This window comes from Phoca vitulina, unplaced genomic scaffold (assembly GCF_004348235.1).
Source record: "Phoca vitulina isolate PV1807 unplaced genomic scaffold, GSC_HSeal_1.0 scaffold59, whole genome shotgun sequence".
NCBI lineage: Eukaryota > Metazoa > Chordata > Mammalia > Carnivora > Phocidae > Phoca > Phoca vitulina.
Genome location: NW_022589762.1, coordinates 380,533 through 397,157, shown reverse-complemented (window position 1 = coordinate 397,157; position 16,625 = coordinate 380,533). Strand labels below are relative to the sequence as shown.

At 48.5% G+C, this 16,625-nt stretch overlaps 1 protein-coding gene across 12 annotated transcripts in view; it reads right to left on the bottom strand.

Moving 5' to 3' along the window:
* Positions 1 to 16,625, bottom strand: part of MICAL3 (microtubule associated monooxygenase, calponin and LIM domain containing 3) — a 272,677-nt gene that overhangs the window by 43,459 nt on the left and 212,593 nt on the right. For 10 of the 12 annotated variants that reach the window (XM_032390822.1, XM_032390821.1, XM_032390829.1 and 7 more), the window contains 2 exons: positions 8,337 to 8,532; positions 932 to 1,173 (listed from right to left, as the gene is read on the bottom strand). In XM_032390822.1, coding sequence (XP_032246713.1) covers positions 932 to 1,173; positions 8,337 to 8,532 — 438 coding nt within the window. Of the gene's footprint in view, positions 1 to 931; positions 1,174 to 6,756; positions 7,768 to 8,336; positions 8,533 to 16,625 lie in introns of those variants that run through there. The other 2 variants (XM_032390824.1, XM_032390833.1) reach the window with 2 other exon arrangements.

Genomic DNA, 16,625 nt, shown 5'->3' with positions numbered 1-16,625 from the left:
AAGCAGGAAGAGCAGCAGAGAAATCTAGTGCCAACTCTACGAGGCCCAGCGCTGTCCTGAATTTAACGTGCTCCTCTGACAACGGCTGGGAAGGACTGGTGCTTTAAAGGCCCATGTCCTTCTCCACTCCATGTGCCCTGGGGAGAGAGCTCGGCCGTGAACTGACATGGCACCGCTGTCAGGGGGACTCAGGTATCTACCTGCCCTAGTTTCTTCCTTACCACCCACCAGACTTCTGTGCAGCCAGGGCAGGGAAAGAACGACCCTCTCTCTTACAGAGGCAAGAAAAGGAGACCCACCAAGTTCTTCCTCATCACTCAAAGACACACACAGCCAGAGACAGGGACAGAACTGAAACATTTCAAGTCAGAGCCAACCAGACTGACTTAGTGCTGGAACAGATGCTCCTTCTAAGGACACTGGTCCAAACACGTTACTACCTGTCATCAACCGAGCCTTGTCTCGTGGGCGCCTAGCCCCTCCTCAGTGACAACAGAGCTCTGAGCAGAGTGAGATTCAGTGCTCTGCAGCCTCCAATATCCTGGACTCTAAGTCAGGGAATCCTCTAGAAAGCTAAATTCCCTTTATTAAAATAAATTTCTTTAACTGAAACTAAGGAAAAAAAGAGAAAATGAGGATAGGAGGATGAGTAACCTTATTTGGATGAAGTCCTTCTGCTGACCCTCTGCCTTCCACTTCCAGTTTCTCCTCAGAATGTGCACAAGGGACTCTATTGTCAGTGGCCTCCTCTGCCCCTGAAACTAAGGTCAGAAAGAGGCAGGAGGGATGGTCTCTGGGGCTGTGGGAGGCACATCTGTGTGCCAGACTCCAGCTGTGTGACTCCAGCCACAGAAACCTTACTCAGGTGCGGAACAGACTGCCTCAGGGATGGGACAGGGTCAGAGTTAGGAGAAGAGATTTTTTTTCTGACCTTCACTAGACTCTTCCTCCTCCTCCTCATATTCTTCCTCCTCCTCCTCCTCTTCATACTCTTCCTCCTCCTCCTCTTCGTTCCCAGGCCCGTAGCTCTTTGAGGCCTCTAGTTCCTCTTCACTCTTTCCTTTCAGAAGAGCATGGATCCTCACAGCCTCCTTCCAAGGAACGCCACCCAGGTCTGAGGTGGGCAGAGGAGGCTCCTCTTCCTCCTCTTCCTCCATCTCAGACTCAGAACTGCTGTGGGGGAAACAACCACACAACCAAAGTGAGGAGACGGTTAAAAGCCACAACTGGAGGCAAAATGTCCCAGCAAAGCAACTGCTGGGCAGGAAGGGAGAGAGGACAGGCACGGAGGGGTGCAGCGCGCTCCCCCGCCCCGGTAAGACACACGAGGGGAAGGAGAGTGAGTAGAGGGCCAGAGAAAACACACACGTACACGTAACCCCTACATAAAGCCACATGAGCCAACAGCCCAGTCTGGTGGGGCCCTCTCTTCGGTGAACAGCACTCCACCGAGCTCAGTTTTAGAGGCCCTCAGAGATAGTAGGGGGCATGGACCCATTCAGATATGAACGCATGACCCCAGGAATCAAGAACGGAGAGAAAGTCTCCTTTCCTCGTGATCTACTGTTTGATTTGAGGAACTCAAATCTGCTTGACTCAGGTGGGCTGGAAAGCTCTGGTGGGAAGCACGGTGAGAAAGAGCTGCCTCCAGGAGGCCTGAACTGCAGTTTTAGCCACAGACGGGCTGGCCATCGAGGTGCGTGTGCTGGAGTGAAGGCCACGCACTCAGTGCCGCAGCGTTCCCGAAGCCCCCCCGATGTGCACCCTGGAGCGCGACACTATGAGGAACGCACAGTTAACACGGCAGCAAAGGCACCGCTCACTGAAGTTGCAGAACAGGGACCATGGGGAGAGCAGGGAAACAAATACCGCATCCCTGGGACCATCACCCTTGACAACCAGCCACGTTTTCCACCATTCTCCCTGACGGCACAGAGCCCAGTGCTCAGCTCGAAAAGGGAAGTGGCACTGAAATGCCAGAGACACTAGCTGTGACTTAAGCAAGCCAAAATCACAGACCTCCACCCTCGTGGCCACCGTCCCAGAGCATCTTTACCCTCCTCCCCTGCGGCAGAGTGAGCAGTCAACAGATGGTACAAGAATAAAATTCAGTACCCTCAGTGGGGCTGTAAAGCAGGAGAAAAACCCCAACCATCACCGCACCAACGAAGTTTCTCAGACCTATTTCATGGTCCGATAATTCCCCAGAAGTCTTTTTCAGGAGAGGCTTTGCCCTCAGTGAGAAATGTGTAGTTGACTGGTCTGGAGGACATGTGGCTTTTACAATCCAGCAGGGCCCAACCGCTGGCATGAGAGAGCCCCAAACCCCAGAAGCGTTGCGCACGGGGTTGTTGTCCGGTCCTGTCTTCCTGTGATGGTGGGCTGCTCTCTCCCCACCTGGAGTGGGGTTGTGCACGTGGAGAAGGAACCAGTGAATACAGTGTGAGAAGGTCAATGACACCCCACTCCTAGCGCTATTAGTACCTGTGCAGTAAAGAATCCCACCTTGCTCAAAGAGAGGCCTGGCCTTTGTCTCGGGGCCTGGGAGGTCAACCCTAAGCCCCACAGAGGTCCTGCCTGATGGGAATGTCTTATTTCCCTGGAATCCCTGGGTCACGGTGGATAGTCTAACAATGTGATTTAGGGTGAGGGCTGACCACATCTGCAAGATGAATAATTTAGGCTTGAGTCACGCAGTATTAGTTGGTCTGGAGATTGAGATCAATCACACCACATAGATAATCAATCAATCAATGCCTGGGTAATGGAGCCCCAATACATCTCTTAACATCAAGGCTTGGGTGAGTAACACTATACAGAGTTTGTCACACATTAATACCAAGAAAGTAACACTGCCCTGACTCCACAGGGAGAGGATGATGGAAGGTCCGCATCTGTACTTTCTTGGCCTCTGCCCTGTGTACTTCTTCACCTGGCTGATTTCAATCAGTATCCTTCCCTGTAATTAAACCATAACCATGAGTATAAACCTTTTAGTGAGTTCTGACAAATTAATGAACTTGAGGGTGGTTTTGGCAACTCCCATACTTCAGCCGAGTCAGAAGGGAGCGCAGTCCTGGAGGCTGTCTGCCCACGACTTCTCAGGTGGCCGATTCTCACAGGGCCACACTGGCTCTGTTCCTTACCAGCTGTATGACCTTGAGCTGATTACTTCTGCGGAGCTTCCGCATCCTCATCAGTAAGGAGGCAATGTTAATACCTGCCTTGGAGAAATGTTGTGAAGGTTAGGGATTTTCCTGATTTTCATGTTTGTGTTACACTCTGGGATTCAGGCTATTCACTTATCTGTTTACTCATTTACATGTTCCTTCATTCATTCAATGAACATTTTTGAGTACCTATTAAAGTTCACCCAGTAGGTACAAAAATAAAGAGGGTCAGCTCCTTACTGTAGGCAGCTCCCTCTGGCGAATACTACTTCATTCACTCATTCATTCATCCACCCACGAAAACTTGCTTAGCATCTTCTACTTGTAATGCACTTCCTAGACACTGCAGAGGATACAAAGGTGACATAGAAAAGATCCTTATTCTCATGGGGAGGTAAGATGCAAACACGGCAACGACAAAGGAAGGTAGAACATAACTGCAGTGGGATGGAGGGTTGAGAGGAGGCAGTTTAAGGTGAGTAAACATAAGAATTTGGGCCACGGAAAGCTTGGCATTTGGATTGTGACTTACTTTCATGACTTACTCAGGTACTATTTTTGCCTTACTTTTGTGTTTTCATTTGTTTACATTCTTACTACTTATCAACAATGTGTAACCCAACGTATATCACCTAACATCTTTCAAATATGAAATAAGGATAAGAATGACTACTACGCTCATCTTAAATCTTACGTAAATTTGTTAAAACTTTAGGTGGGTAGAAGGCAGGCCAGCTTGTCCTTCCTTCACAGCCAGGCACACAAGGTTACCCCTGGAGTCAGCAGGCTCAAGGAGTCCTCACTGCGGCTTTCCAGCTCCTTGTACCGTGTGCCCTGTCACGAGGGCAGTGGCACTGGGCATAATGTGAGCAATGAATACTCCATGATGAGGGCAATGGGGCCTCACTTAGAGCTCTGAGTGCCACCCTGGCTAGTTTTACGACAGCTCAAGGACCAAGGGAAAATAGCAAGTGAAGCACAGAGCATAAAAAATCGGGTGGAAAGGTCAACCCTTGCCTCTCTTCATAAGCTACCAGCTCTCAGTCCATTTCTGAGAGGCCTGGCTACATTGCTTCTGGAAATCTGAGACAGGCAAACCAGCCTCCCTCCCTTTGTGAAGGACAGAGAGACGAACAGGTGTTGCCAACTGTTCCTTCCCAGGTCATATCTCCCTGGGACCTTGGAGCTGTGCTTTGAGTCTCACCAGGCTCCTTACCTCATGCAAGATTCACAGTGTAAATTCAGTAACTCAAGCTCATTCTACATTTTCTGGCTGTTTTCAGTACCTGAATTTCTGGGTCTGGCCTTTGAAGAGGCTAGGAGGAAGGGAGTACAGGAGGAATGTAGTGTGAGGCAGACCACCCCCTGCCACTTGGTTGTCAGCCTAGAAAGTTTTTAAGTGGGGAGAATCGCTACAGCAGAACAAAATACAACACAGACAACCAACTTCTCTGTCCTTTTGGGAAGAGAGGGTGACCTCTCAATTTATAGCCTCCTAGGAGAGATGAGGGCCAGAAATTGTAGTCCTCAAGGTCAGCATTCCATCATGACAGGTATCTGTTTCTGCATTTGAAACAATCTATCGCTGTGTGTGACTGTTCGATGTGGGTGGGCTCCCCTTGGACTGCGAGCTCTCTGACAGCAAGGCCAGGTCTGCTCGGCTCGCTGCAGGGCTTACCATGGGGTCTCGCACAGCCCAAATGGCAAGGATGTGCAAGGGAGCACAACCAGGCAAAGCCAGGGCAAGCTGCTGCCTAAATTCACAGAGGTCATGGAGATGAGACCTCTGAAGTCCATCAGTAGGAGCAGACCCTTTCCGTTAGAAGAACATCTTGCAAAAATCCTCCCTGCTACAATATTTATGCTGTCACTGATCTCAAAGCACTTTCCCTGAGTTTCCTCTCATTGAGGCTATGATTGGGCCTGGTAGGAGGAAGCCAGACCAGCAGGGCACACGGACTAGATTCTAAAAAAACAAGATTTGCTCCACACTTAAATGGGCCAAGCAGAGGTTCTGCCATGCCAGGAGAGGAAGGGCCAAGGATGATAACAACAGCGATAGTGAACACTCACTGAGCTCTACGAAGTGCTACGCGGCACAAGGCACTTCACATGAATTAGGTCACTTAATTACACATTAACTCTAGGACACGACAACTCTGGGACTCTAGGACATACTAATATCCCCACTGTTATAAATGAGGCCATCGAAGCTTAAAGAGGTTGGATCCTTGGTGTGAGAGGTCAGGATTCCCACCGATGTCCACACCATTGTCACACTGTGCCTTCTTGGATGGTTTGCCAAGAACCCAGGAGTCCTTCAGCCACTAGCAGCTGTCAGGGTGGCAAACCCAGGAATAAGACCAGGACCGTCTCCTTGCTGCCTGGGTCCAACTTCACAAAGTGGAGACTGGAAATTTGGGCAGACCCTACTGTGAACGAGACAGACTGCTGTGTGAAATATCACTTTAAGTTCTCAGGTGGTTTTCAAGGGAAAATAGGGAATCATAGCTTTCATTTTTAAATGAATCCACTCTCTAATCAGAGAGTCCACTCCTAGATCTCATCCACTCTGACAACTGTGTGAACACTATACTGCTCAGCAGACTGCTGGAGATGTATGTTGTCCAGCAATCATTGCATGATGGAAATTTAATCCGTGCTGAAAGCGGCATCCTGCTCAGCAATGGCTCACATTACTGCCTCTGCTGGCAAAGGGGTGAGGGGGAGAGAGGACCAGTCAGGAATTTCCACTTGCTTATGGTCAGCCTTGAAGGAGGGGCTTCTCCTCATTGTGTTATTCCCGTGGAAGACCAAGCCCCTTCGGGCTAGCCCGTCACGGACTTTCGGGGAGTCCTCTGTGACCTGGCTGCCCCATCCGGAAAGGGCACCTGTTTGCTCTAGACCTCACTGACTTGTTCTTCAGGGTCAGGGATGTGCAAACACTGGAGGCCCTCAGCAGATGGGTGCTGCCCAAGCCATCTTCATCACCTGGGGCAAAGTTGCCCAGCTAGGCAATTAGGGGTAAACAAAACTAAAATCATAAAGCTAGTTTTTGCGATGCCTGGGTGGCTCAGTCCGTTAAGCGTCTGCCTTCGGCTCAGGTCATGATCTCAGGGTCCTGGGACTGAGTCCCACACTGTGCTCTCTGCTCAGCAGGGCCTCTGCTTCTCCCTCTCCCTCTCACTCTGTGCTCTCCCTCTCTTTCTCTCTCAAATAAATAAAATCTTTAAAAAAAAAAAAAAGCTAGTTTTCTTTTGTCTTCAGGCACCTGTTCTCTCCCAGAGAAAATAAAAGTACAATTTCCAGGGTCTCCTTTGGAAGACGCTCTTCCCTCCCCCACTCCAAGGAAGGGTCATGGAGCTAATTAGGTCTGGGCCAGTAGTCTTTTTTTTTTTTTTAAAGATTTTATTTATTTGACAGAGAGAGACAGCGAGAGAGGGAACACAAGCAGGGAGAATGGGAGAGGGAGAAGCAGGCTTCCCGCAGAGCAGGGAGCCCGATGCGGGGCTCGATCCCAGGACCCTGGGATCATGAACTGAGCCGAAGGCAGACGCTTAACGACTGAGCCACCCAGGCACCCCGGTAGTCTCTGCTTGGGTAAACTAAATCAGGACACCCATAAGACTCATGCAAGGTGTTTGTTCAAAATAGGTACTCCTGGTCTCCACCCCAAGCCCACCAACTCAGCTACTCCAAGGGAGGGTCCAGGATTTACCTTTTTACCAAGTGTCCCAGGTGGCCCTTACCATCAGGGAAATTTAGAGCAGAGGTTCGAAAAGTGTGGTCTCTAGACAATAGGACCACCTGGGAACTTTTTAGAAATGCAAATCTTGGCTACAAAGAAGCATCCAGCGTGTGCCTCAGCATTAATGCAAAGCCTCCACCAGTCTGGGAGACACAGTACATGCTCCCACACCAGAAGCCCTGCAGGACAGTCTGACCAATAGTGATTTTACTCCCTCTTTCATCTTGTTCTCTTTTGGTGGCCTTGATCATCTTCCATGGAGCACTCTGATTCCTGTACTGACCCTGGCAGACCTGGGCAGTAATGAACATAAGGTCCTGGGGCAAAGACAGTGGACTCAGGGAGTCCTGTGGGGGCTGGAGGGCGCACGTCCCCCTCAGGCATCACTCAGTGAGACATCATTAAAACACTGGCATGGCCATGCACAAAACCACTGGCTGTGTGTGTGGCCCCTGAGATGCAGGTTTTCTGATCCTCTCTTTACCTAGAGGAGGAAGCAAGAAGCCTGGACAGGTGAGGTGGCTTCCCCAAGACTGCAGGGCGAACTGGTGTCATAACAGGAGCCCCTAATTCCAACCCTGAAGCTCCTACCGCTGACCTGCTCGCCCCCTACAGCACACTGCTTCAGGCCTCCTGTTGTCCCTCTGCGCATGTCTTGTCCCTCCAGTACACCTGTCAACAACAGCCTGAGGGCAGGACCTGGGACTGTCATTTTTGTTCTGTTACCTTTTCAACAAATGACAAAGTGTTAAGGCCATGGTAGGTGTCCAAGAAATACTTACTGAAATCTCTGAATTACGTCCCATGGGTTGTGATTCTTACTGGCTAACGAGATGAAGAGACAGGAAACTGCGTGGAAAGGGGAAGATCAGCAGCCAGTAGGGAAAACAGGAAGCATCCTGGACTTGGATCCGGGAAACCTGAGTCTGAGTCTTAGTCAATCCATGATCCTAGTATTAGTCACCAGCAGTTTCCGTAATTACAGAGTGATAAGATATAGGCTCTGGTCTACTTCACAGGCCTCCTTCGAGGACGATCAAGTGAGGTGATGGACACGGAAGTCCTTTGGGAATGGTCTGGTGCCATGCAAAGGAGTACTAAAGGCAATCGCCATCGACATGCATGCCACGTACTGTTTTAAACACTTCTTGCTATTTAACCCTCACACCAATTCTGGGAGGAAAGTCCTAGTATGGCCTTCATGTCACAGATGAGGAAATGGAGGCACAGAGAGGTTACATGACTTGCCTAGAGTCACACAGCTGGTAGGTGGCACCCAGATCCCATGCCGAGGGTACAGTGCTGCCTCCCCCCCACTAGGACGGTATATTCATCTGGGGAAGGGGCTGCTAGGACAAAGCACAGGCATGAAGCAGAACACAGGAAAATGGGGCTACAGCCCCCGGGCACAGGCTGACCTGCTGGCCACGTCCTCCTCTGCGCCTTTGTCCAGCACACTGCTCAGGTTGTGCTCAGCCTGCGTCTCCTCGGGCACCTCCTCCAGCTCCTCGGCCTGTTTCACAGACAGGCGGTAGTTCTCCAGCTCGATCCGTTCAGGAGTGCCCCTGAGTCGCTTGGCAATGCTAGGCTCTTCGAGACCATTCATACTTGAACCTGCAAGACAAGCAAAGCCTCAAAGTTCTATGACAAATGATGGCAAATAACCACAGGTGGTGGGGGGGATGGAGGAGGTGTGCGGGGAGCGGGGAGGCGCCGACAGAAGGATATATAAGCATCCAAGGCAGTCGCCACTCCTCTCAATAAAAGGAGGGACAGAGCTTCCATGAAGGCCAGGGAGCCAGCCAAGGGGCAGACTGCAAGTCGATGAGGTCACAGAGGCCAGGAAGGGGCTGCGCGGTGAGAGTGGCAACCCTTCCTTGAGCCTGAGAAACAGGAAGACAGCCCATCTGCCCTGAGAGGGGAGCACAGGCTTACTCTCCTCTGTCATCCCTGAACCCGCGCAGAGTGGAGGGAAGAGGTGGCAGTGACTGGGGAGGAGGAGCAAAGGGGACTTGGGTCGGACCCTAAGGAGGCGCTTCTCACTGACCAAGCCCCCTTCAGCTGTCACTGAGAAGGGGAGTCCTGCCCGCTGCCCCCCCCCGATGGCCCAGGACCCAGGAAAGGTTCATGCACTGCTCTTGGCTGATCCACAGACGTGTCCAGGCTAGTTGCTTGCAGAACTTGTCACATTGTGGATTTGTCTGTCTCCTCATGATTAGATTCATGGTAAACACTTCTTATTTAGTAAGAACACCACGTGGGTGAGGCTGCGCCCCTTCCACTGCACACAGGAGGAATACAGTCGGGTTGCCTCATCTTTTTTAAACTGTTTTTTTCATTTTTATTTATATATTTATTTTTGAGAGAGAGAGAGAGAGTCAGACAGACAGAGCACAAGCAGGGGGAGGGGCAGAGGGAGAAGCAGGCTCCCCGCTGAGCAGGGAGCCAGACGCGGGACTCAATCCCAGGACCCTGGGATCATGACCTAAGCCGAAGGCAGTTGCTTAACTGACTGAGCCACCCAGGCGCCTGGGTTGCCTCATTCTTGGTGACAAAAGCTTGACTGCTTGGTTAAAGTGGTGCCCAACCGGGGCGCCTGGGTGGCTCAGTCGTTGGGCGTCTGCCTTCGGCTCAGGTCATGATCCCAGGGTCCTGGGATCGAGCCCCGTATCGGGCTCCCTGCTCGGCGGGAAGCCTGCTTCTCCCTCTCCCACTCCCCCTGCTTGTGTTCCCTCTCTCACTGTCTCTCTCTCTGTCAAATAAATAAATAAAATCTTTAAAATAAATAAATAAATAAAGTGGTGCCCAACCAACTTTCTGCTGTAAAGAGATATTTCCCCCTTTGTAATTAATAAGTAATCCATGGGGTGATACGTAGAAACCATGGGACTATCCTTTCATCCAGGGATTTTAGTACCCATTGATGAATGGGGATTTTAAAAATTTTATCATTCCTTCACCACTGTCACTCTTTGTAAAGAACTTTTCCCATTTCTCTCTCTCTCAAAAACCAGGACTCACGGACTTTGAAAAACTTAAGTGTTGTATTTGCCATGTTTTCTTAATCTCCTTTATTCTAGAAATTTCCCTGTCTCCGTCCTTATTATCTCCTTCATCATTATGCATTTTTTTTATTACATTCAGTCAGCCAGCATACAGCACCTCATTAGTTTCTGATGCAGTGTTCAACGATTCAGTAGGTGCGTATAACACCCAGTGCTCATCCTAATAGGTGCCCTCCTGAATACCCAGCATTATTCTTTTTGATGTGCCTTTTTATCCCAAATTTGGTTAGAAGAGGCCCATTATATTTATTCTTTACTGTATGTCTTCCCTGTAATATGATGTAGGTTTAGATTTAGAGTCAGACAAATCCAGGCTAGACACCTGGCTCTGCCAGTGACCAGCTGAAGGATCTTAGGAAAATTTCGTAACTACTGAGAGCTCATTTTCCTGATCTATAAATGAGGACAGCCCCCAACTCCTAGGATTAATATGGATATGGGATGAAATTATATACATATATACACAAGTACATGTGTGTACCAACTGCATGGGCCCTGAACCTGTCATCTTCCTCTTCTACTTAAACCCAGCACATGGGCAATATCCAGCAAATACAAGTTAAGTGCTATAACTGATGTCAGTAACATTCTTAGCACCAGTTTGTGTGTATTTTTGTGCAGGTATGTTGCATCCATTTGCTCTGGGTTGCGAACAAGAGTTACTTGACAAAGATGGGAAGGGAGTTCTGGGCAGAGGGAACAGCAACAGTTAAGGTACAGTGACCTGTAACGGCAGGTTGGTATTACTAGATCTGTGGCAGTATTCTTAAAGTGGTAGAGGAGAGGAAGAGACCGGGGTGGGAACAGAGCCCACATGACCTTTGGTGACATTCTAACCTCTAAGAGATGACACTGGGTTTTGGCAGGCAATATCATACCAACCCAGTGTTGGGTGACAGGTGGTCTATCAGGGGAAAGCCAGAATCTCTGTAATGAAGGACTAAAGGAAAGGGGTGGGAATACTGAGTAATTTTTGTGACACGACAGGTGCGCAGAAAATCTTGTGGAAGCCTGGCACTTTTGTTGTGTACGATGTTCTGGACCTCTCCATATTGTCATTAGAGAGAACTTTTTATGAGTCCAGGAAGTCACAGAATAAAGTCTCAGTACATCTGTCAGATTTATCTGGATCTTCCACCAAATAGCATCTTTCAAATTTACTAGACAATCTTTACTAAAAAGCAAGACCCAGGGCACGTTCATCTACAAAATGTCTAATGATGGGGTCACAGCATGAATCCCTGGGCTCCCTAGGGCCCTGTGCAATGCCCACCTGTCCTAGTTTTTGCAACCCCAGTTGGGGCATTTTACACATCCCTGGTCCATTCTTCAACACTGACCTCAGGGCCCCCAAAGTGTAAGCTATGATGCAAGATCAGGGCATGTGGAAGATTAGGAAATATGTGGACTCCAGGTAATAGCAAAAAAGAGAAAGGGAGCACAGCAGGTGGATGCTGCCGCAGCATTCTCCAAATCTGCCCCCCGCCCCGCCCCAGGTTCTAACTGCACCAGTTCATCATTTCCAAACATCAGTCTCCCTGTCCTCTCTTGCTTCTTCTCCTCATCAAAACCCAACATGATAAACATGAGAAGGCTAAGGATCCCCTGACTATAATATCATTTGATTCTTTCCTTCCCGTCATGTATTTTTGACAAATACCCTTAAACAGAAAGCAAATAAGAAAGTGAAATAAATGGAAACCACTCCCCAAGTATAAAGTTTTGGGGAACTCCACAGATAAAGAATAAAAACCAGTATATCTCTTAGATAGGGAACGAAGAAGAGAATAAGAATGGTCACTTCAGGGAAACAAACAACTCATGCTCATCAATTCAGATACAAGCAATTTCAAGGTAGAGCGAACAAACACACTCATGGAGAGAACCACTCAAGAAGTGATGTCTGTTTTTAGCGGGTAAAAACCATACTGTTTGGGGCGCCTGGGTGGCTCAGTTGTTAAGCGCCTGCCTTCGGCTCAGGTCATGATCCTGGGGTCCTGGGATTGAGCCCCACATCACGCTCCCTGCTCAGCGGGAAGCCTGTTTCTCCCTCTCCCACTCCCCCTGCTTGTGTTCCTTCTCTTGCTGTGTCTCTCTCTGTCAAATAAATAAATAAAATCTTTAAAAAACAAAACAAAAACAAAACAAAACAAAACAAAAACACCATACTGTTTGCCAGAAATTCTACTAGAACCTTGGGAAACAAAGCAGATTAAAACACTCTCTACTCTTAAGGAGCTGTAGGCTAGTCACAGAAGAGAGAGTCCTGCACAGGAATCATTTCAGAATGATGTCTCACGTGTTACGGCTCATGCACGCGGTGGTACTATGGGAGTACATAGAAGGGCAGCTCCACTTAGTCAAGGAAGACTTTCTGGAGGAATATGGAGTTAGCCTAGCCAGCTTTAAAGAAAATTCTATGAGATAGGTAATGGTTTGCAAATGAAGTAACTGAAATTCAGAGACATTAGGCAGCCTGTCCAATGTCACACAGCTAGTAAGCAGTGGAACCAAGATCTGAATCCAAGGAGGACAGCATTAATTCAGAAGACTATCATGCTCTTCCTGGATTTATGATGTTAAGAGAAGAAAAGAAAAGGAAGGAGTGTTTCCATAGAGTCCTGTTCTACTTTCCCCTTTGGGACTCCTCACCATTATCTCCTCCCCACTATAATTTTCAAGATGAGGGACACAGAACTACATGAAAGTGACTTAGAGCACAGAATCTGGCATTTTCAATGACATTCTGTCCTCCTTCCAGAGTTATTTCTCTGGGGTTTCTATAAGCTCTGTGGACTAATAGATCATCAAGCAACAGAACTTGGCAGCCCAAACCCACAGTTCGGGGCTCTGGGGAGGAGAAACGTTGACTTAATTCTGGGCTTGGCCACAATCAATAAAAAAGAAACAAGAGGCTCTCAGAACTTTTCAGATCATTCACACATCAGTCCCCCAAGAGAAAGGATGCTTTTTCATGAAAACTGTTAGAAGGGTCCCACTGGAGATTTTCAAGACTTGAGGTGGAAGGAATAGAGTTGCCTTACTGTTTCGGTCTTCCTACACCACTGGGTCCATGTCCACATGGAGCTAGACTCACCCAGAGCTTTGAGCAACAAGGGCATTGCACGACATTGCCTTTAGGGCCGAGTCCCCACGGAGGTTCCGTTTTCCCAAAGGGAAGGTGGCACTTCAGAGGATACTCGGCAAGTACCAAAACTCACCAACTGCCAAAATATGCTTAACATTCCCAGCCCATAACCTCAAAACACCATGGGAAATGAAAAAAAAAAGAAATCAACCAAACCAGCACACTTGGTTCTCTGTGATAAGCAAGGGGCTATGTGCTAGATTAACCAGGTGGTGATGATAAACTACGATATCAAAGGAAGGAAGAGTGGAGGAGGCCCAGGCAGTGGCTGTAACACAGTGACAGACACAGGACCTCCCCCTCGTCCCCTGGATCCTCCTCCTTCAATGAACAGAAGGGGACATGGGAGCAAGGGCTATAGGAGCGCAGATGTAAAAACAGCTGACAGATGTGGGTTCGGCAAGTGAGAGGATAAGCAGTGGGGTCAGGCTGGCTGGCCAGGGCCCACCTGGCCTCCCCACTTCACATGCTTCCGCGCGACAGCAACTACACGGGGATTTTGAGCTCAAAGTGGATGAAAGATTTCGAATGACTGCCAAGGCCGAATCTTCACTAAGTCAGATCTCAGGTCATGGGAGGCCAATTCCAGCTTCACACATACCAAAAGCAAACGGCTCCCAGGATCTGGGTCATACCCTAAATAGGCAAAGGCTCTGGGCCTGACCTAAGGGCTCTGTCTGGGAACAGTCACGGCCTGCATGAGCTCCATACATCATCCTGAAAGAAATATTTTTTCCTAACAGGACAACCTGCTCTCAGCTGATGTACAAGAGCTGCCAAAAGCCTTTATTTGTGTCTGTCCGACTCCTGAAGGGATGTGAGGGACGCGGATGACACTGAAGAGGCGGGCCCTCCCAGTCCTCCCAGGCGGCTCTTCTTTCCCCTTCCCTCCTGCAGTGGTAGCTAGCTGCCAGTGCACTGTAGGAATTCAGGCAACTGCGAAGGATGTCAGCTAAGAGACTGGAACATCTGAGGGGCTTCTCTCCTTCTACCACATTCATGTCTGGCCTGTTTCCCCATTCCTTTTTCCTTTCCTTCTTTATAAGCCTGGAAAAGCTTGAATGAAATCTGAAAGTCTAAAAAGGACTTTAGGAAAAGGCACAGTGAACTGAGCTTGAGGATTGATTTTCATCATATTTGCCATATCTGGTAAGTTGAATGGATGTTCGAATTCATTCATTCAACCATACATTAAACAATTATTAGTAGTTATTCAATATAGCTACTTCCAGCCAGGCACTGTGCTAGGTGCTTGGGTGTACCAGCGGACAACACAGGCAAAGACTCCTGCCCCTGGGAGCCTGCACTCTGATGGACTATGGGTGTCACCTATCTGCTGGGAGAGACCAATGACCCAGGGTATCAACAGGTGTCAACTGTGGCCATGTTCTAGTAAGAGATGGCCCTGTGATTTGAAATGACTGGTACCATTTGAGCACTCTGCCGTTTTGGAATACAGAGATTCTCCCTTGAGGTTGCTCTTTCTTACTTCTGTTTCCCTTATCAAGTTACTGGATATTTTTGTTGCGATTTCTTTTTTAAGGAAGATGAACTAAAGTCATTTCAGATGGCCTCCTCACACATCCGCCCAAAGCCTTGCCTGTCCACGATCTTGCTTGAAAGAAAGCGCCAAACCATGAACTAGGTCTCAAGGAGGTGTTAAGGAAGATGAAGCCTCCTGAAGAAAGAATTACCAGGCTGGCAGTATAAATAAAAATTCCTGGACCCGATGCAAAATTGGTCAAAGTGACCAATGTTGCCTTGTTCACTGGTCTCAGAAACATTCACAAAATCCCCTGGGAAATTAGTGTACCCCTCCTCACACAGAACCCTAATCCTGACAAGGCTAAGATGGGGAATTTGTGCCTTAATTATGTTTTCTCCCTGCTCTTGTTGGAAATGATACAGAAACTATATTCTCCCATGCTTCCTCCTGTTCCTGGGAAAGATGGATGAAACCATTTGAAGTGGTGGCTAGTCTAAAACAGAACCACCGTCTAGCCCAGACATGTTTTCCTATGTGGGACAAAGCCTGGGTCTTGGGCCTGCTTCCTTTTGGAATTTATTAGGCTGCAGCTGGACCCTGGTAACTCGAGCCAGGCTGGTCATAATTAGGAGTCACCGTGGATATTAATCCACTCCTTTCATCCTGCTTTGAGCTACAGTTCCTATATGCGTTTTTGCTTAGTGGCCTGAAAATCAGGCAGAGCACGCACCATGCCAATTCAGGCTTAGAAACAGAAAATAATGGAATTGGTCACCTGCCTCAGGGACCTCCTCACTGTTCTAGTCAAGCTGGACAATGCGATCTGGTATCTGTGAAGAGGATCAGGAGGTCAATCCCAGCCTAGAACCCAATCCAGGGAGGAAGGATTTACTAGGGCTGATAAAAGGCCTTTCTTTGCTTATGAGCTGGTGCCTGCAACTACCAATTTGGGCTCTCTCCCTCTTTCGCCCCTCAGTTCATTTGCCTTAGCGGACTCTGCTTGACTGGGCTCACATTTTTTTATACCTTTTACAGAAATTTCTCATTCTAAGGGGGCACTAACCACTTTGCAAGCCCTGCAGCTGTCCATGGAAAGGGATCCTCTTGCTTTGGAGACCAAAGAAAGAAGTGTCTGAACCACTCTTAGGGCAAGGGGGCTTTTGCCTCTACACACCTACCTTTCCACAGACTCTTCTATGGCTTCCTACTGGCAGGGAGCAGAAGTTCACAGAGCCTGCTTGTGAAGCAGGTGATGAAGGAGTAGACAGCTGCCTGTGTCATGTGCTAGGACAGCTGTGCTGCACACACCGGCCAGTGCCTGTCACATCAAGCTGGCCAATCCCCACTTTTACCACTATGACACCGGGGGGCCTGAGTCTCTGTGATGTCAAGTAACATGCCCAAAGGTTCAGAGGAGGCAGATCCAAGACTAAACCCAGGGCTGTGTTACTCCGAAGCTTAGGCTCTTTCCACTAAACCACGCAGGATGAAATTGTTAATTGCCCCTTACTCATGAACAATTTATTCTTCATTTGGGGTAACTGTATTTTTATGTGGGGCACAGAGAAAAGTAGGTTATGTGGATTCAAGGGGAAGCTCAGTTGCTTTGGAGATATTTAATGACCAAGAGTTGGGAAATTCTGTGCTAAATATTACATGACAGAAGCTAAGAAGGGAAAAACCCAACAGGGAACAAATCAGAACAGCACCAGAAAAAACCACCCACATGGGAATGGGGACTCATGCAGACTGGGACAGTCTCTCAGGAATGCTGAGGGCATGTGCCCCCCCTTTAGCAGGGTACTGAGTGGCCCTTTCTCCACCATTCATAACCTTTGCTCTTGATCTGTGTGATCCCATGAAACTTTTACCCTTAAGTTCATTTACTAATGTTAAATTATTCTTCCTGCTGTTATTATGGTATGTCCCAAAGGCGCCTTTTTGGCAGATGGCAGGACATGTCATATTTGGCCAAGGCAAAGGGCTTTGTTTTAAAGTATATACCCTG